The sequence below is a fragment of the Siniperca chuatsi genome, linkage group LG21, assembly GCF_020085105.1.
Source record: "Siniperca chuatsi isolate FFG_IHB_CAS linkage group LG21, ASM2008510v1, whole genome shotgun sequence".
In the NCBI taxonomy this organism is placed as follows: domain Eukaryota; kingdom Metazoa; phylum Chordata; class Actinopteri; order Centrarchiformes; family Sinipercidae; genus Siniperca; species Siniperca chuatsi.
In genome coordinates, this window is record NC_058062.1 from 12,588,033 (window position 1) to 12,609,217 (window position 21,185).

The following is a 21,185-nucleotide window of genomic DNA, read 5'->3' on the forward strand; positions in this document are numbered from 1 at the left end:
ATGTTGTATAGTTTGGACACGCTTCCCAAGTCATTTGGGATGGACATGCTCTAGTAAGAAACCCCTGCCATATTTAGGGATTAATTTACACTTGATGTTGATTCCCAAGGAAGTGTGAGATTATGTTCAGCACAGTGTGTCTGCTTGAGTGTGATAAAGCAGTAATCCGCCTAGCATTTAGCTGTGTTAGGGATTCTAGGTTGACTCAGGGGTCTGTGTTCCAGACATGCTCTCGTCTTTCACACAGCCTTATGAGTTCTTCCCAACACAGCAGCCAAGTGAGCATTGTCTTCCTTACTAGAATAAGTGGTTGGCAAATTGCTCCAATGCTAGACCCTCATTTACTTGAAGCACATTTACTGCAAATAGTTTGAAGTGAAGTTGTTACACTTATTTGATCACCATTATTTACTGGGCAAAGCAATAGTGGCAGCTCATTGTGAAAGATGCAATTCTTTATTTTTTTTCATCATTAATTTAGAGGCAGGCATTGTTCCCTATCAGCCAGTTTACCTGAAGTAACTGCATGTTAATGGAACACTGTAGTTTGACATTTTTGGGAAATATTGTTATATTGTTAGTTTAATTTTGTGCAAACAGTTTAAAGCCAAGAAATACGGCACATAACCCACCACAAAACCAGTGAACTGTTGTTTTTACACTTCAGTTTTTATATGGTTTAAACAAACTTGATATGTATTAATTAGTGAGCTTTAGAGATTCTGGTAGGCAGATTTTGTTACCTTTGGACAAAGCCAGGCTAGTTGTTTCTCCCTATTTCTAGTCTTTGTGTGTCCAAGTTAATGGACATAAGTGGTATCAATATTCTTTTTCGACAAGAAAGTGAATTTCCCAAGATGTCCAACTATTCCTTTTATATGGTGGCCCTGAAAGCTCAACGCACAGCAATTTAAGAAAACACATGCAAATGGAGAAAACATCTTCACCAATTTGACACTAGCAGCATTTAGGGAGAAAAAAAACGCAAAGTGAGAGAACCAACCAAATACAGAAGCATAGATATATAGATGTTTTCTTAATTTGCAGTACATTGATCTCTCAGGGTTACCATATCTTTTAAAGCTATTCTTTCACCAATAATTTAGATGCAGGGAATGCAAACAAATTTAACCTGTTTACTCTTAATTGAAGTAATTGCATGTTAAAAGAATAGTTCAACATTCTGGGAAATGCACTTACTTTCTTGCTGAGAGTTAAATGAGAAGATTGATATAAAGTATGAAACTAGAGCAATTAGCTTATCTTAAAGACTGGAAGCAGGGGGAAACAGCTAGCCTGGCCCTTTCTCCAAAGTTCACACATCTGCCTAAACCAACACCTCTAAAGCTCACTAATTCACCTTTTATGTTTAATTGGTACACAAACGGTCTCTTCCTTCATACTTACTGAGTGGTATCAATTTTCTCATCTAACTCTTGGGAAGAAAGCAAAACTTTGAACTTTGCCTTTTAAGTAAAGTAAAATGACCTATTCTCAGAAGTGTAATTCCTTTTTACACCTAATTCCAGTCTCTGAAACACACATTTTGTAAAATTATCCTCATTGAGAAGTTGAGTGATTCAGCACTGAAACATAAAGCCAGGTCTTGGTGTATTGATGCCAAGGCCCAAACTGCGACCTCTCTAAATAGGAGAGTCAGCTGCTTGTACACGTAGAGTCCCTGTGAAATGCTATGACTCCTGCAACACCTCGAACACACAAATCTCAGCCCCTCCACCAGCTGGCCCTCTCTGTGCCCCGCCTCTTCTCTCTGCATGCCCTTTAACCTTCCTGCCTTGGTATATATATAGTCTGTGTGACTGTCAGAGTTCTCCTGGCAGCCATCATGAAGGGTACAGTCTTGATCTGCTGTTTCCTCTCCCTGCTGCTTTTGCAGGCCACAGCAGGTAAGACTTTTGGTAAGCATTTTTGTCAAATATCTGGTGGATTCCTCCTGTTTTATGCAGGGTGGTACACTGTGGCCATGAGATATGTTTGTGTACAAGTGCTGCTGATGAATGAAATAGTGATGTGGTGAAAGTTTAGAGGCCAGTTTAATGAATGCTTGATTGCTATGTTAGCTTGATCACAGTGATCAGTGACTCTTCAGAGATTCAGAGGCTGTGATTCAGACTGTTATAGTGATCAGGAATGAGACAAAAGTAGGTCGGTTGGTGTCCATTGTGGGGGTAGTTCGGTCAGGAATGGCACTGGCTGTACTTGGGGACAGTGACAATCATGGAGACACCAGCCGAGGATAGACAGACAGAAATGTTCCCCCGGTCTTTCTTTGCCGCCAAGCAGGACTGTTCAAAATCTGTCACAGTTTATAATTAAACTGCTGGCACTCAGTACAAAATGACAGATTTAAGTGGCTCTTTCTTGTCTTTTTAATTATAAAAAACAAAAACAAACACAGCACTCTAACAATGCCTAATGCTTTTGATGTATGGACAAATGTCTTATCGTACATTTTGGTGACTTTCTGAAGGCGAGCAGTTGAGGATTATTCAAACTAGAGTTCAGCCTCTCCTGTGGACTGACAGCATGTCAGCTGTCCTAACGCATGGCACCAGCTGATGGAAAGTCTTAGTCTAATCAAGGAGAGAACAGCCACGCGGGAGCTTGAATGGACACTGAGCTTTTTGTCACTTATGCTTTTGCATTCATAGATGTGATCTTTGCTTCATTCTTGAATTCTATTTGATACAACTTGGTCTGGAAGAACTTCTCCAGACTTGAAATGCCTACATGGGGCAACGTTTCCTGTGATGATAATCCATAGCATCATAAACTACAGGGATCATGACAATCCAACAATAAATATGATTTAATGGTACCCATGTTGAGTTCAATGTCATAGTGACAACAACTTCTCCCAGATTACCCATTCTAAAAATGCGAACTGGTCTGGCGTTACCCTTGTCTGTCACCCTTGTCCGTCCTTGGGGTGGCGTTCAGCTTCATAGCCTGGGTCCCAGACCTCCATATTCCAGGCTGCTGTCAGATGTCTAAGATTGGAAGGCCTCCTGAAACCCAATACTGTTCACTATAGTTCTTCCCTCCCTCCACTCGACTCCCCTTCCCTCCTGACTCCTCACCCCTCCCAGCCCCATGCTTCTCTTTAGATACACTGCACAGCTGCTGTCACTCTGCACTGTCACAATCGCAATTTATTCCCAGCAGTTGGCCTTATAGGGACATGCATTCTCCAGGCAGGAGTGGCTGGGCTTTGGCTGTAACTCATGCCTTTCTAGACCCCTTCTGCTGGCCCATGCAGGTGTCTTTTGATGGTCTCTAAATTTACTGCATGTGCGTATTGATTTTTTTGCTGCAGAGTACACAGGAGTTTTGATCCCAATACCTGCAGGTTATGGACAATTATGAGAATCATTGACTCCTTGTTGCTCAGTGTGTAATTATTTGTTATTGATTGGCTCAATCGCTGTCAGGAACTCCACTGGAGTAGCTAACTCTGCAGAAAGGGTAATCTCCTTCCATAGAAATGTAAAATCAATTTGCTATCATTTCATCATAGGTTGTCTAACAGCCCTGGGCTGTACAGATTTTCTATTCCAAAAAGCAAAGACATTAATGTTATATCCTAACACTATAATTTAGTAGATTTTGTACATTTGTACATTTTGTGAAGCTGAAAGCAGCAGCAGGGCCTACACGCTGACTGGTAATCTCGATGTTGTGAAATCTTACCCTCATTTCTGTCACGTCTCTGTTTCAAACTAATTTGAAGACTGAAACCAGTTGATTACATCAACAGCATGCACTGAATCGATTGTTTAGAACGGTCTACATTTTGATGAAAAGCAAGGACCTCATGACTTTAGAAATTGTACACATGATAGAAGGAATAATTTTGGTATTATGTTTTGCATTCCTCTGTGTATGGTTAGGCATCATTACGCTCTGGTGTAGCAGTGCGAACACACCTTCAGCTGCCAGGCCTGGAGTGCTTTTCAGATATCGTAGCTCATCTGACTCTGCCATAATATTTCCTTCACAGTCATTTACAGGTGTTAAATATCCATATATTCCATGGCATGATATATTCCATATATCATGCCAAAGCAAGGAGCAGAGGAAACCTGTGTTTTTTTGGCAGTGTGAATGGGTCAACTTACGTTACATGACCAACATAGCTCCGTGATGCTGCTCACTTCCACGGTTTTATGTGGGTCTGACACTGCTCTGTCATGTAATGTGGGAGTAAACATAGGTTACTATAGTAACTTTTGGGTTATTATAAGGTTGCAAGAAACCCTACACTAACCAGGTCTTGTGTGAATGGCGCTGACTGACCAAACGAGGATTGAAGCTGTGTTCCGTGTCCAATGTCATATGTGGGGTTTGAGTGTTTTTTAAACAGCGTTTAAGATAGATAAAAATGGCATTAGTGCAAATGTAATTACAGCATATTGCTAAAATGCAACACTTAGAACCCGAGAGCTGACTTTGATGATATACAAATATATCACATATCTCTTTGGGACCTTGATTAGTTCTTCACACCAGTGTGTTTATACTTGAGTGGTAATACTATCCATCCTCGATACAGTTAAAAACATCTTCGGCCTCCTCACTTTGCAGAGGGGAGACATGGAAATTTAAAGGCGCACTGTCTCCACGTGATCCCCTCTGATGGCATGCGGCATGTCTGGGACATCCCTCCGCTGGTAGTAGTAGATGGGACACACCAGTCATGCTCAACAGCCTTACTACACACCCCTCTTTAAGACAAGCCACCCAGGCCCAGGGATAGAGGCATCAGATGAATACATCAGTGTAAAGGGCCTTTCCTTTGAGCCTGTAACTCAACTTGATGTCTAGCTGTCAGTGAAACCTTAGAGGACTTACAATCTGGATGGAGCTCACATAAGATGTTTAGTTTTTTATTGTAAAACAAAACGCACCAACATTTGGATCTAGAAAGTAGTCTGCATTTTCACGTACAGATAATGTAGACGTAATGATGACTGAATTATACATGTGATTGAACCACATTTCTTGTGTAAAATGCCTGAGATACAAGGAAAACCATGATGTGTTTTAATTGTCGAGTACCAGTAGTGTATTTGGAACTTACATGAGTGGTCCTGGTACAGTAGTTCTTATTTGGTTTGCTTGTATATTACACAGTCAGCTCCAAGGGATGTGGATATCTCTGGGTCTCCACACTGACTAACAGTCAAAACCTTAAAATAGGAGGCAGCCATTCTGCCCCCTCCTCTGCCCATTGTGGGTCTATTTTTGACTATGGGGGAGTACTAGCTCCACGAGCTGTGCCACCTGTTGCCATCCGTGGCCTCCTCTCACCACACCCTGCACAAGCTGTGCTGACAGCCATCACACCTCTGACCCTTGCTAGAGGAAGAATCATGTGCATTTTTGTGGTTATAGGTTTATTTAGCATTTGTTAGGCTTCATTTTTATTGAAATGTATATGCTGAGTCCTTCTAAAGAGCTAGAAAATTGCTTTTGTTTGTTACATTAATGCAATTTAAATCCTATGGTTATGTGGAAAATTGTGGTTATGTAAAAATTGTCCACTCTGTTTAAATCTGAATGAACTCAATGCCTCTACATGGATCTTTCCAGTGGAACCCCCCTGGCCTTCATTTAAGGTTGCCTGATTCCCCCCTGCGCTCAGGACAAATCCCCTGACTGGGGCTTCCAGGCCGCCCTTATCATTTTCAGTTTAATTCAATTTACCTCCACTGTGCTGCAAGCAGAACATGATCCTGGGGTTTTACACATATACATAATATATACGGTGTAAATGCACATGACTGCAGATCCATACTAGCATACATTCATGAACATAATACACATCAGGGTAATCCCTGGTTTTATGCTTTGACTGCATTAAATAATGCATTTTGTTTTGTTTAACACTGGTTGAGGTACGTGCTTATAATTGTCTGAATTAGTTGACAGCTCTCAAGCTATTTTTAATTTGTCTCCATTTCATTTGAACTCTTGTAACTATGTATTTGCATATTGGATAGTGATTGGCTCCACAATTTGTGATGTCACAAACCATGCTGTCACATGCACATGAACAACTCAAATTTCAGGGGAGTATGAAGTGTTCTCCCCCTAGCAGAGTAATGTGAAAATGTGTTTATACATCATATCTTTATAGTGAAATTCAAATATCTGGTGGTCTTTGAACTTGAGCAACATTTGCACAGACGTTTCACTCTTACCATAGTTGATTGACATTCTTTCTGATGATTGAATAGCCTCCACACAAGGATCTATAGTTGAGGCATGACTTACCCAGCTGCTGAAGCCGTGGTAGGCTTATATCACCAACATTCCTACTGGATGTGCTGATGCCGCCAGAATGTTTCTCCAAACTGAGGGAGAGTTGTGTGGCAACGGGCTCACTAAGGACACATGGTCCTGTGCGTATCTGTCCGGGGTTCAACTCCCCTGGCGCCTGGATAGTTAATTTTGAGCGCTGATGCAAGGCCCACACTCTGCGGGCAACACTACCTCTCTGATCTTTGCGGACCTTTGTCTCAGGGCTTCCATGAGGGATTGACTGGATTGGGAGGTGTTAACACGTTCACAGCAGTTAAGGCCCACTCAAGAGGCTAGTGTTAAAAGAAGCTGCTCTTCTGAGTGATGAGTCAAGTTACAGAAGCTTGAGTAAGCTTGTGTGCTGCAGGGACAGGCCTGGTACTTTTGAAGAGATGGGATCTGTTCCTCAAAAGCCACTTTAGCCTACAAGTTGAATCATCCTCAGTGTCATCTGGAAGCTGACTTCTCTCACACTGGCAAAAAACTCTTCCTGGTTGTGTAATTCGTCCCATCTTGTGCCAAATCTTTACCCAGTGTTTGTTCGGATGACTTTAATTACTGCCTTTGCAATGTTTCTCTTTGACTCAATTTGACATGCAGCCAACCTGTGCCATGACAAGTGTCAGGGGTTGCAAAATGGCTGCCATATATCACAGATGGTGCTACACTATGATGTCACTTATTTATGTTTCTAAAGGTCATGTAAACAAAAGCAATTTTGCATAGGCATGTAGCAATAATTGTCCCTCTTCTGTCTGATTTTAAATGCCTTTAATTAGAGATTTTTATAATGCGCATTGAGTGGCGTTGCAATGGAGATGGATGAACACATTTTCTCTTGCATTGTTCTGGCAATAGCTGCTATACTTCCTCTTTTCTTATCATTACATCCTACTGTACCTCCTTGTGAATACTCGTTAAAAATAAAGACTAAACACGAAGCCTTTTACACCTTTAAATAACATTTATAGATTATTTACTGAATCTTTCTGGGATTGCAGTATCACTCATACCCTCCTTTTATTCTGGCTTCTCTTGTTCATGCACCGTGCTGGGAGCAACATTACACAGGCTTATTTTTAGCAGGTTGACTCGGGGAGAATCAGCGGTGCCACGTTGTTCCTTAACCAGCAGTGTGTGTCATTGCTGCCACACTGCAAAGGAGCAACTGTTGGGGTCTCAATTAAAGCGTGAGCCATACAATATGTCATTGTTTACCAGTGTACATACTGAAATGCTCCTTTTGGCTTTCTGTGGTGTGATATGCTATCAAATCATTTGATTGAAAGTGCTCCCTGCATTTTTCATGAATGCACTTCATTCAACACTTGTCTCTGCCTCAGTTGGCAGACACCTGTATTGACATCAGTTAATTTTATTGACTGTGAATCTATTTATACTTTAAAGACCCTTGGTTCATAAATATAAACAAGTTTGCTTCAGGCTTGTAAACAAACAGGCCTTCAGATGATTTTACTTTTGGCCAAAGCAACGTGCCATTCTGACTCCAGGCCAGCAACACTAGAAGTCACTGGCTGTACTCCAGGTTAGGATGCCATGACAGTGCTGCCCTCTGAGAGGGGTGGAGTTTTCTCACATTGATTTACAATATACAGTGCATCCGGAAAGTATTCACAGCGCTTCACTTTTCCACATTTTGTTATGTTACAGCCTTATTCCAAAATGGATTAAATTTATTATTTTATTTAAAATTCTACAAACAATACCCCATAATGACAACGTGAAAGAAGTTTGTTTGAAATCTTTGCAAATTTATTAAAAAATACAACGAAAAATTCACATGTACATAAGTATTCACAGCCTTTGATCAATACTTTGTTGAAGCACCTTTGGAACCAATTACAGCCTCAACTCTTTTTGAGCACACCCATTTTTTCTGAGAGTCCTTGAGGTGCTTTTTTGGCAAACTCCAGGCGGGCTGTCATGTGCCTTTTACTGAGGAGTGGCTTCCATCTGGCTACTCCACCATACAGGCCTGATTGGTGGAGTGCTGCAGAGATGGTTGTTCTTCTGGAAGGTTCTCCTCTCTCCACAGAGAAACACCAGAGCTCTGTCAGAGTGACCATCGGGTTCTTGGTCACCTCCCTGACTAAGGCCCTTCTCCCTCGATCGCTCAGTTTGGCCGGGCGGCCAGCTCTAGGAAGAGTCCTGGTGGTTCCAAACTTCTTCCATTTACGGATGATGGAGGCCATTGTGCTCATTGGGACCTTCAATGCTGCATACATTTTTCTGTACCCTTCCCCAGATGTGTGCCTTGATACAATCCTGTCTCAGAGGTCTACAGACAATTCCTTGGACTTCAAGGCTTGGTTTGTGCTCTGACATGCACTGTTAACTGTGGGACCTTATATAGACCGGTGTGTGCCTTTCCAAATCATGTCCAGTCAACTGAATTTACCACAGGTTGACTCCGATCAAGTTGTAGAAACATCTCAAGTATGATCAGTGGAAACAGGATGCACCTGAGCTCTCACGTTGTCATTATGGGGTATTGTTTGTAGAATTTTGAGGAAAATAATGAATTTAATCCATTTTGGAATAAGGCTGTAACATAACAAAATGTGGAAAAAGTGAAGCGCTGTGAATACTTTCCGGATGCACTGTATATGTTGTGTAGACAAACAGCCATTAGGGGCAATTAACACCATGGCTGAAGACTGAAATGTGGTGAATGTCAGAGACGAGGTTAACCTGTAATTGTATAGCCCTTTTAAAAGTAATAGTATACACACATTAATAGCTGGCATACAATGAGCAAATATTTGGCAAAATGATCACTTTGATTATGCCATTTGTAATATTGTAAACAGAAAAATCTCTCACATATTAGCATTAACAATGGATCAAAATGGAGAAAATCTCGCCATCATACATCATTGCTTTGATATGATAAAAACCTTCCTAAGTACAGTGTTTGGTTGTGACACCAAAAAATGGCCATTTTGTTAGCATCTTTTGTTTTCATTGAAACATGGTTAGTACACAGTTAGAAACTCCAATCAATGACAGCTATGAAAGTTTGTGAACATGCAAAAACTGTAGATCAAAATTAAAATTTTGATTAAAATTAAGTAGTATTTGAAAGGACTTGTGAATTTGAAGATGTTGGGAGTGGGTTTATGGAGAGTAAGGTTGAGTGTTTATATGGCTTTAGTGCTTCTAACAAGAATCTGCTGCTAATTCAGACAGAACATTCTTGTGAGGAGTGCTGATAGTTATATTTAAAATACACTCCTGCAATAGCAAACCTGTTGTAACAGCGTAATAGTTATATGTAGTAGTGTTGTATGTTACATCACAGCAGAGATGTGTTTATAAACTGTCACATCTATTGGACAAGTTCCAGATCAATATGTTGTGACAAAACTAAGTGACTGAAGGAAAACTGTATATGACAGCAGTATCAAAGTTTTGTCCCTCTGGTCTAAGATGTCTGCAGCTGTAACCTGGTAAGACATCTTTTACCTTCCCCCACCAAGTGCTTCTGCTTTACACCACACAGTTTTTGAGATGAGTATTGCTCAAATGCCCAGGCACCAGCTGAGATCAGAGGGTCGCACCCTGGGCAACAGAGCCAACTTTTCATGCTTTCTGATTCCCCATGCAGGTCTCTTCATCGAAACATGATATATTATTAGTTTTATAAGACTGAAATATTGAAATGGAGGAGGTCAAGAGATATGCATCTGAGGAAATTTACAATTGAATTATAAAATTACTCATCCCTACAGGTGCTACTATCAGCTTTAATATTCCACTAATATCCTGTAAATACCTTTTATGAAATTCCCTAACAACTCTATTAGGGGAGTGTCTGGTTGCTTGGATACTAAGAACCATAACCCACCAGGGCATGGAAGTGTGAACCAGGAAGACTTCCCAACTGCTCCTATATATAGCTCATAGCCGTAGTGGGTTAGTCTGAAGCAGGAATATGTGGGAGGCGTTACAGGGAGACCTGTTCTGAGGCCTGGGCACACAAGGACAGGCCTCACAGTGCGATACGTCTGTGATAGGTGGGTAAATATAGAAGAGAAAAGACAGAGGATTGCACATCATTGTCTAATCATGTATATTACTGATGGGAACACTCAGTCCAGCTCTGAGTTCTCCTCCCAGTCCTTTATGAAACTGGGGAAGTCCCTCTCTCTCTCTGTCTCATCTTTGCTGTTGTTATAAAGCCCATGGTGATGCCAAACAAATGTCTTTGTCTGTTTATTTTCAGCATTTGCTTTCTAAATTAAGAACTGATTGTACTAACAGCTGTGATCTAAGCAATGCAATATGTTCAAAAGAGGACATGACACACTGGCGAACGAATATGTGTTCTCTCGGATTTTCTCTCTCTCTTTCTGTCTCTCGCACACACTATGGGCGGGAGGGGTGAGTCTTTGAAATACCACACAAATATACATTGTGAGGTGCAAAAATGTTGGTCAATTTGGGAAAAAAACACCAAATGTAATTTATGTACATTGATGGAAACTCACCAATTTTTTGCATAGAGAAGCCTACAAAAATGAAACGATAAGACTATTCTACTCCAAAGCTCAGAAAATTGATGAAAACGTACAGATTGTCTCATCCTTTTTGTAGATTTGTTTTAAGAAAAATTATATTTAAAGACTAATTTCTGCACAATATGACTAGTGCACACACAAGGTGAAATTAGGTCTTGTTATTCACAATGTTCTCCGTGTTCAAAGCACAGAAATAAAGGTCTCTCAGAACTGAGTGGCCTCTGTACATGTTCTCTGCTGAAAAGGATCACACAGGCAGCAAATGCTAAAGAAAGTCTGCCACACCATAATCACTAACAAGTATCAGTTATTCATGCATTGCTAGTTGTCATTCTTGCCAGAAACTTTGCAAACATTTTATGGCTGCTGTCACTCTTAAGATTGTGTATTTACAAAGATAACAGTAAGACAGTGAGAGAGATGGAAGTGAAGACAGCAGAAAAGATGATGTTAGAAGGAGCATTTAGTGTACAAGTGCCTGCAGATGCAATCAAGGCTCAGGTTGGAAACATTTGATCATGAGACAGCTCAAATATCTGCTATGTCAGAATTGATATTGGCATCCAATGCAAAACTGTCACCCAGCGTTTATTTTTTTTTAATTATTATTAATCATCTCTGTATCACACTTAAAATCCCAGCAGTGGTGATACATATTGAGATGCAGGTTGTATTGACTGATGTGCATCCAGAAATAGCAGCACTGTTGGCCTCTGTAGCAAAGCTCTGTTGAACATGAACACTATATGTCTGTCTGTCTGTCATCAGCCCCAGTGTGAGCTTCATAATGAAACTGTCACTGGATTTGTTTGCACCAAATCTGGCCACCTGGGTCCACTTACATTACTCCTTTATCAGACCATTAAAGACATACACTGAGGACTTGAACCAAATAAAATTTAGTTAATGTTGTTTTTACAGAAGAAGAAGTCGAAGATGTCACCTCCGTCCTCAGAGACAGATCTCACATCGACGAGACGCTGCGACTTGCTACTGAGGAAAAAGCAGGAGATTATGCAGGTGAGGATCAAATTCAGTAGATGTGTTTTTTTTGTAAAGCTTTGCTCTTTGACTACATCTGAGTGAAGTTACCTCAACGAAGCATGTCAAGCAGTTGAATGTTGAGTTTCTTACAAACTTACTTAATCTTGGATTATTTATGCAACACATAATCAAGGAAGGTGGTTGGTTATTAGGGTGTGTACTAAACAGAAACATGTACTGGGCCAATGATTCTGAACCTGGGGGTCACAAAATACATCTAAGGGGTCATGAGATGGTTAACAAAATAGGAACGAGTTTTTCTTCTTTTCTATCTTAAATTGTTGCTTTTCCCTGTGGAGTGCTGGATAGTTTGATCTTTTCAGGCCCCTAAACATTTAATTGGAACAGCTCGCAACTCATTAATATGTAAAAATATATGACATGGGGTCCAGTCAAGTAGATATTGCTTCATTTTAAGGGTTCAAATGGCAAAAAGGTTGGGAACCACTGTACAAGGCTTTTATTTAAAAGTAAGACATGTACCACAAGAGCTGGTAAAGTGCAATTTGTGCTCAGTACAGTCTAGTACACTTTTATTTCCTCTCCTTCTTCTCTATCAAATTGTCCCCCCTGCCTCTTTTTAAACATTCCAACAACTTTTTTTCACATCTTTATCATCATTTCCTCTCTTTCTTGTCATCCTCCAGCGGCTCTGGAGAGGTTGCGGAAGATCTACCACACGTCCATCAAGCCGATGGAGCAGGCCTACAAATACAATGAGCTGAGGCAGCACGAGATCTCAGGTATCACAGAGGCTTCGGCTACGTCTGCACTTTGTTCTGATGTGTGGGTTTTTCTGTTTGGGTTGCTTTGGTGACTTGTTTGTACGCACACACATCATCCTCACACCATCAGCCAATACATAACAGAAAGATCTTTTATTTTTTCAATTTTTGGAGTTTTTATAGTATGTTATTATTATTTCTTTGGGCTCTCAGACTCACTGTGATATGAAAATATGGGCTGTGTAATATTTTTAATTGTATGAATATCTTTAAAGGTCATTTGTAGGCTCTTAGGTGCAGAAATAGTAGTGATGTATGTATTTATATTTAGTTTTAAGGCCACACTGGAATCAGTCATTTTTCTAAAACATTGTTGGTCCAGGAAAAAGGTAAAGTATCATTTTGTCTAAATGACTCCATTCATGCTACTTTAAAATATTTCTTCCCCTTTTCTTCTCTTCATTTTCCCCCCAATACTTTTTGAAATGTCCCTTTTTGTTTTTTAAATGTCTTTTCACAGTAAGCTTGACACTCTAAGTTGCACACTGAACTGCCAAAAACAAACTCTACTTTCCCACAATGAAATAAATCTCGCCCTCTTGTGGCTTTTCAGACTTGGCATGCATGCACACTTGTAAATGAACATTTATTTTTTGTAGAAGAGAGTAAAACAACTATACAGACAAAAAGATTCACCATATCACCCGACCACAAAGGCACGCCATCCACTTGTAGACAGACATGTTTGACACATTAGGTCAAATATGAGACTAGGTCTCCCACCCATTCCTGCACATTGTTACTCTACCCCTCCCTGTTTCTTCTAGAAACCTCACACCCTCACTCCTCACTCTCGACCTCCTGTTCCCTTCACTTCTCTGTACTCCACCCTCTCCTGTCCATCCCCATCCCTTCCACTCCCCTCATCTAACAGCCTACCCCGGACGAACCCTGGGGGACTCAGCCACAGGTGGGTGTGGGCGGGGCTTACCTGTGCATGGCCCTGCCTGAAGTGCTCAGCCCCTTCCTTTCCCCCTTCATTTGTCCTCACACATTTGTGAGCTACTTAGATCAATAAAAACACTGCACTGTTTTCTGTGGGTCAAATATTTCAAGCATGTTTCACTTTGGTGACACACTGATCAGTGATTGGGGCATCATCAAAGTGATCCATAGGTGAAAGGTTCAACCCATAGGGAGCAGAGCAGCAGCAGTTTTATACCCTATATGAATCAAAATGGATTTACTCTGATCTTGATTTTAAAAAAATTCAACCAAAACTCCAATTCCATGTTAAATTAAAGAATTAAAAGGGAAGAAATGTAAACAAAAAAGTTAACTTAATAGATTTTAAGCTTGTTAGTGTTTACGCAGAACACTGTGTACAGCATTTATAGAGAGACCAAGCATTCAGTTGTGTAGTTTGGGTGTAAAATGTAAATTATGGAGGGGGTTGCATGTGCAGTTCTGGCTTTAGCAAAGGGCAAAGGTTTGAGGAGGGGACACTGGTGGGAGAGGGTGGTCAGTGTTCGACTAGGATTGAATTGACTGACTTTTAAAAAAATCTTTTTAAAAGCTCCTAGCATCAGGGGTGGATATTTTGATTTTGAATATTTATATATTTATTTATATATATTATTTATTTCTTTTGTGATGAAATTTTCTCTTTAAAAAAAAAAAGAAGAAAACGTTTTTATCCTCATCTTCTGTTGAATTCATTCAGGTTTGGACCAGTAGACTATTACACAAATTTCCTGCGCACTACCACCCCGACACCATGTCCACTCACAACACACATGGCAGCTTTTTATGAGACACACAGCTTGCTCTGAAAGCCTCGCCTGTTCAGTCCTATATTAGAGTAATGGTACTGCTTTGTCGTGTAGATATGGCTGCAGCGTTTCGTTGAAAATGTTCCTATGCTTTCCTTATTTTTCTTATATTTTCTAACAGCTTCAACACGTTTCTTTGCCTGTCGTTCTTTTTTTACCTTTCTCTGTCTTACAAAATTTTCCTCTGTTCTCTGGATTGAAAGGGACAGTGTTATTCTGACGTGCTTCTTGGTGTCTCTCAGACTTGAAGTATAGTTCATCCCAAAAACAACCCCAGGAAACATTTTGGATGGATTGTTGTTAAACTATCCTTTTATGAGGCACAAAAGGAATGGACACTGTCGCAAACACTGGCTTCTTTTGGCAACATGGCAACAGTGAACAGCTCAAGTTCTCACACCTTTTCTTATCAACAACAAATAATTTTTCACGTAAAATTTGGGATGAACTTGAGAGGTTCTTTGTCATTGTTTAGCCATCCAGCTGAGATTTTAATCACTGTTGTCTCTCCTTACCCAACAGATGGAGAGATTACTTCAAAGCCCATGGTGCTGTTCCTGGGACCCTGGAGTGTAGGAAAGTCCTCCATGATCAATTACCTCCTGGGCATGCACGACAGCCCCTATCAGCTCTACACAGGTATGTTACACATATGTTCTTTTTAAATCAGCAATAAACAATGTTTAATGTTGAAATCCTTTGTAGTATAATCCAATAATGATGAAATAAGGAGGATGAAGTAACCCTAAAAAGCAATCATAAATCTACAGGACCATTGGAAAGGCAGCTGCATTATCTAAATGTTACAGGGTTGACTGTGTGCAAGATGTTATGTCAAGTGGGCAGATAGCACCACAGAGGTTTTGTTGTATTAGATCCATGACCCACTGAGCATTTGTCCATTGATTAGATGTCTAAAAGACGTCTAATCGATTAACCGTCTAGGCTAAAATCTGGCCATTTAAATGATGTTAAATCAATGGCTAAGCTATAATGTAGATGTCTACTAAACTTTTCAACCAAATTTATTGCGATTTAACCTTGACGTTTAATAGACACTATTTAGATGCCCATCTCAATTTCAAACCATCTTTACTAACATCTTCAGATACTTACCTAGCTTCTGTACAACATAACGGCCGCCAAAAAAATGCAGACCTGAGCTTCCTCAGGATCTGGTAACCCCTAGAGAACCACTGCTCTTCCTAAAACTTCCATGAAAAGTTCTTATTATTTAGATTTCTCAAGAATGAGGACAATAAGACATCATACCTTTATCATATAGCCTAGGCTATAATGCATTCAAACTCTTAATCCCCAACAAACATTGATATGTAAAAATGCACATAAATATGTACCATTAAATAGAAAATATTGTGTTGATAACACTTTGAACAAAACTTTTGACTTACTGGAGGAACAGTTGCATCTGCCACAGAACAGGACATCGCGAAAGTTGTGTGGGCAAAAACTAAATTTAACCAATTTCAAGACCATTTCGCCTTGATGTTGGTTACACATAGCTGGACTAAATCCAGGCTATATCTAGCCGAGATGTTGAAATGACATCTATTGCTTGCTGGGGATATCTTAAGAATGCTCAACAGTGATTTCTGGCAACTTAGTACCACTGCTCAATTTATTTTAAGTGGCTATAATTGATATTTTTGCAATAACAGTGTTATAAATGACAATGTGAAAACAACGTGTAATGTGAATGGGGTTTCTCATAGTGATGAACCTACAGTGTTAAGGACTGAGCCTGCAGCTCCCCTCGGCTTTAAGGAGCTTGATAACAAGTTTCAGCTCATTGTTCAGTTCTCCGGCCCACAACTTTACTGTTCTGGTTCACTCTCACCGCTCTCATAGCATCAGTCAGGCAGCTGTTCTGTCAGCGAATAATCTTTAAAAACCCACTGTACACTACCTGCTCAGCACCAAATGGCAGGAAGACACAGTTAGCGACTAGCTGGTGAACATAGTTGAGCATTAATCACATAATGAGCCAGATATTTCCCTCAGGAGGAGGTAGAGACCAAAAACAGAGCTAAAAGAGAGTGAATATTTGACTTACATTCGCCAGGTGGCCAGAAACACGACTGCTGCTGGATGTTTAAATAAGCAGCTGTTTCCTAACAAGTTTTCCATATTAGTTTGAAAGATATGCGTTGATATGTCAATGCTATGTTCACAACTGCCCCCAGGTGGCCAAAAAAATCAGTTATTTCAGGTTTGCCCGGTGTATACGAATATCTCTCATCTCTGTCTAGATCGACTCAGAGTGTTTCCCAATCCGTTTCTCTTCTTGATACTATTCTTGCTTATCTCTCCCTCTTGTTTTCCATCATTTTGTCTTCAGGAGCTGAGCCTACTACCTCTGAGTTCACTGTAATTATGCACGGGGAGAAAATCCGCTCTGTTGAGGGTATTGTTATGGCAGCAGACAGCTCTCGTTCCTTCTCTCCCCTGGAGAAGTTTGGCCAAAACTTCTTAGAAAAGCTGATCGGTATTGAGATGCCCCACAAGCTGCTGGAACGTGTGACTTTTGTGGATACACCAGGAATCATTGAGAACAGGAAGCAGCAGGAGAGAGGTAAAACAGAGAGTTTTACCTTCAGTTTGCAGATTTGCAGCTGGCTGCAACTCCGTATTTAGTGGTTTACTTATTCTCTTCTTCTGTCCAGGCTATCCTTTCAATGACGTTTGCCAGTGGTTCATTGACCGTGCTGACCTGATCTTCGTGGTGTTTGACCCCACCAAACTAGACGTTGGCCTGGAGCTGGAGATGCTCTTCCGGCAGTTGAAGGGTCGTGAATCCCAGATCCGCATCATCCTAAACAAGGCTGACAACCTAGTCACCCAGGACTTAATGAGAGTCTACGGCGCGCTCTTTTGGAGCTTAGCTCCCCTCATCAATGTGACCGAACCACCCCGCGTTTACGTCAGCTCCTTCTGGCCATATGACTACGCACCTGACACAAGCCGTGAGCTCTTCAAGCGAGAGGAGATCTCCCTCCTGGAAGATCTGAACCAGGTGATTGAAAACCGCATGGAAAACAAAATTGCCTTCATCCGCCAACATGGCATCCGTGTGCGCATCCATGGCCTGCTGGTAGACCGCTACGTCCAGACCTTTAAAGAGAAGATGAGCTTCTTCAGTGACCCTGAACTAGTCTTCAAGGAGATTGTGGACGACCCAGACAAGTTCTATATTTTCAAATCCATCCTAGCCAAGACCAACGTCAGCAAGTTTGACCTGCCCAACCGTGATGCTTACCGTGACTTCTTTGGCATCAATCCGGTCACCAACTTCAAGCCCCTGACGGCTCAGTGCTCCTACATGGGAGGCTGTCTGCTGGATAAGATTGAGAGGGCAATCACCAATGAGCTGCCTGCCCTTCTGAGCAGCATTAACTCTGGCAAGCAGCCTGGCCTGTCCTCCTGCGAGGCTACTGGCTGTGGTGAGAAGCCAAAGAATCGCTATCGGAAGAACTGAGGAAAACAAAATAACTTGAGTGGGGGAAGTAAGAAGAGAAGGGGTCTGGTGGAAGCCAACCCTGCTTTTGTCAGAATGCCTGTATTGTTGAGGAGACAGAAGAGGGGAGATTAGTGTTTGTTTTTTTCCTCAGGAGAACATGGGGAGGTGCATTTAGGGACTGTGAGAATGAGGCAGATAGAGGGGGGGAAGGGTCATTGTTTGATAAGGCAGCTTAAGAACACAAGTGCTGAAGAAATGAGAACATGCCACTGATCACTGAGTTTTGTTTTACACACCCTCCTCTCTCCCTTGCACAATCACAGTGGACTGTCTAGAATTTGGGGGTTGGGGAAGTGATGATGTGAAGAAACACAGAAATGAAAAAAAGTAATATCAAATAAAAAATTGAAAATCCTGAGACTGAAAACAATCAAATACCAGCTCCCTTGTATGTGAATAAAACGGGAAAAGTGGAAACAGGAGTTGCAAATTTGTGTTGTAAAATCTTGAGAATTGCATTGCAGAAAGTCAATTCCATAAGCTTCAGAAGCTGTTTTTGAAGTAGCCATTTTGTGGGTGCTATGCAAAGCCTTTGTGTTTGGGTAACCATCCAAACCTTTGCTTTTAACATATAGATTAACATTAACATTGCATGTTAGACGTCACATCTTCTTTAACAGATGCATGCATTTCCTTCTAACAAAGTTTAAGTAATATTTCCTCATGTAACTGAAACCTGAACCAACCCTGTCATGCAACAAATACGGCCTTTTTTCTTTGTTTTGTATGCTCATCAGTCCTGGTTGTTGACAATCTGTGAAATGAGCACTGTGATGGAAGCTGAGGTCAGGGTTCAAGGGTCAGAGTCTTCAGAGTGCGGTGGGTATGTTAATTCTGCTTCACTTCTTAATTGATCTTACTGTTTCTGTTTCTGCGTCTATAAATTTGCCAGTCTTTGGCAGAAATTCAATACTGTGTTATGATTTTTTATTCCTTGAAAGATAAGCTTCCCAGCTTTTCTAAGCTGAATGACCATAAAAAATAACACATGAAGGATGTGATTATAACTGTCTTTAGCCATTTGTTCCGCCATTTGTTCTGCAGGTTAGAAAGCTATTTGTTGATTTTTCTGTGTAAACTTTCCAAATGGGCACTGAGGTAGGCTGTGTATGTGTGCTGAACAATCCTGCAATACAATTTTACAAACCACCACTGCAAGATTGTGAGAGTGGATTTCTGTGATAGTGGATTTCTTGGCTTGCAAAAAGTGGGCTGGAAGTAAAGGTGAAGTGGAGGACTCATGAGTTGACCCCTGACCTCTGTGGAAAGAAGGAAGCCCCAAATACTACCTTTACATCCACAATGGTTTTGCAGTGATACATGCCATAGCTGTGAGTTCTTATGTAAGCCTACCTCAATGAACCTCCCAGGAGAATGGCATGGTAAAATTGCTTGAAATAGTTTGACATTTTGGGAAATGCACTTATTCGACACCGGATCAATTCTGGGCCAGGTGCAAGAAATAGTCTGGCACATAACCCCTCCTAAAACTGCATCATGTCGCTTTTACATACAAATAATGTGCTAATTAGGGAGCTATAGAGGTGCAGGTTGGCAGATGTTTTGTATCTTTGGACAGAGTCAGGATAACTGTTTCCCCCTGTTTCCAGTCTTAGCTAAGCTAAGCTAACCAGCTGCTGGCTCCAGCTACATATTTACCGTACAGACATGAAAATGTGGTATCAATCTACCAAAATGTCAAACTATTGCTTTAAATACAGAGTCCTAAATCATCAAATATCAGGTAAGTAGTAATAACTACATTACCAAAAATCACCAAGTTAACTCATGGACAAATGTACTTCCAGTTCCCTCTCTGTCCTCCCTCACTAACCCCATAGTGAAGAGTGTTTTCCCCAACTAAAATCTGAAGCATACTGAAAAAGAAAAGGAAACTAACAAAATGAATCTCACATGTGCTTAATTTTCTGTTTTTTTTTTTATTATTATTTTTTGAGTGTGACTGCTCCACTGGATGTGTTTAGTATGTTTACACTGCAGATCCAGAACATGCCCACTAGAGAGCGCTGTGTAAAAGTGTAAAACGTCAAACAGACCACTAACTAACACTCATCATGGCAACAGTTTATATTGGGGTTATAGCTTGGGCTAATGACATCGTGTAGTTGTGCTTTTGGTATATTTCAGTATCAGTTATCTTAATTTACCTGTGAATTAGATCTTGAATGGATGTGTATCCCATTAAAGTAGTTGTTGATTCACTTTTGTTTGTTTTTGGTATAAAATTTAAATTTATTTTGGCTCAATTATGGAAGCTTGATCATTAAGAATAAAGATTTCTGATTGACTAGGTAGTGAAACTTTGTGGTTATTCTGATAAAATTATCAGTCTTTAATCGGGAAGACTCTAACAAGAGACCAGACAGATTAAAACTTGTACCAAGCTGATTTTTCATTCTTTTTCTCTGTCTCTCTTCCTCTTGCTTACATATACAGCTCTCGATCACAGTTCTATTACACCTTGTGGTCAAGAGTATAAACACCTTGAAGGTCCAATGTCTCACTTTTGGGTTTGAAAGGATGGTTTTATCCTGTAGCTGCAATGCACCACCAGTTTGTCGTGACTGGAAGTGGGGAGGGGTGTGTGTGTGTGTGTGATGGATGTAGAGTGTATATTTTTGGGTGTGAGTGTAAGCGTTGGAAATGGGCTCTAGTTTTGATAGTTATACATGAAGACTCCCCTATAAACACTGACTAAAACCCACATGTTTCTCTGTGAGTGTATTTCCACTCTTCCTCAGACATTATTTTGCACAGATTCTGAAGAGACTAACTAGCAAATGGAAAATTTGATTTAAAGTTCATAAGTACAATTAAACATGAGGACTTTGTGAAAATAAAAAATGTTTTTTAAAATATCCTTTAATACACAATGATCTTTCCCCAAAACCCTGCTTCATGAACTTGTTTTAAAAACAGTCCTTTATAAAAATGTTTTTTTTTATTGCAAAGATCAGTTATTTGCAACAAAACATTTTTCAGTTTTTAGGCACACACAAAACAGACTTTTGCATCAGCAAATACACAGATTATAATATATAAGCATGTAGCATACACATGTACAGTGCACAAGCACACGCACACATACTCTATTGTGTCTCCTTTGAAACTATACAGTTCTCTTTGCTATGCAAACAAGTCCTAAAACAAGACTGATCCC

General features: G+C 40.5%; 1 protein-coding gene across 4 annotated transcripts; it reads left to right on the top strand.

The window, feature by feature from the left end:
* The first annotated feature begins 1,762 nt into the window (after positions 1-1,762).
* Positions 1,763-18,914, top strand: srl (sarcalumenin). Of its 4 annotated transcripts, none has more exons than XM_044181937.1 (7): positions 1,763-1,907; positions 11,787-11,885; positions 12,557-12,652; positions 13,569-13,604; positions 14,989-15,105; positions 16,826-17,059; positions 17,151-18,914. In XM_044181937.1, exons 1-7 carry the CDS (start codon positions 1,847-1,849, stop codon positions 17,960-17,962), a joined length of 1,455 nt encoding a protein of 484 aa, XP_044037872.1. In that variant the 5' UTR covers positions 1,763-1,846; the 3' UTR covers positions 17,963-18,914. The 4 variants fall into 4 exon arrangements, with proteins under 4 accessions (XP_044037872.1, XP_044037875.1, XP_044037871.1 ...); XM_044181936.1 differs by having other exon boundaries at positions 1,810-1,919; XM_044181940.1 differs by lacking the exon at positions 13,569-13,604.
* Positions 18,915-21,185: the final 2,271 nt, after the last annotated feature.

Coding starts and splice junctions, on each gene's coding strand:
- srl (XM_044181936.1), top strand. CDS start 1,847: ATGAAGGGTACAGTCTTGATCTGCTGTTTCCTCTCCCTGCTGCTTTTG. Junction 12,653..13,568: donor GAGGCAGCACGAGATCTCAG/GTATCACAGAGG, acceptor CTCATCTAACAG/CCTACCCCGGACGAACCCTG. Junction 13,605..14,988: donor CCTGGGGGACTCAGCCACAG/GTGGGTGTGGGC, acceptor CTTACCCAACAG/ATGGAGAGATTACTTCAAAG.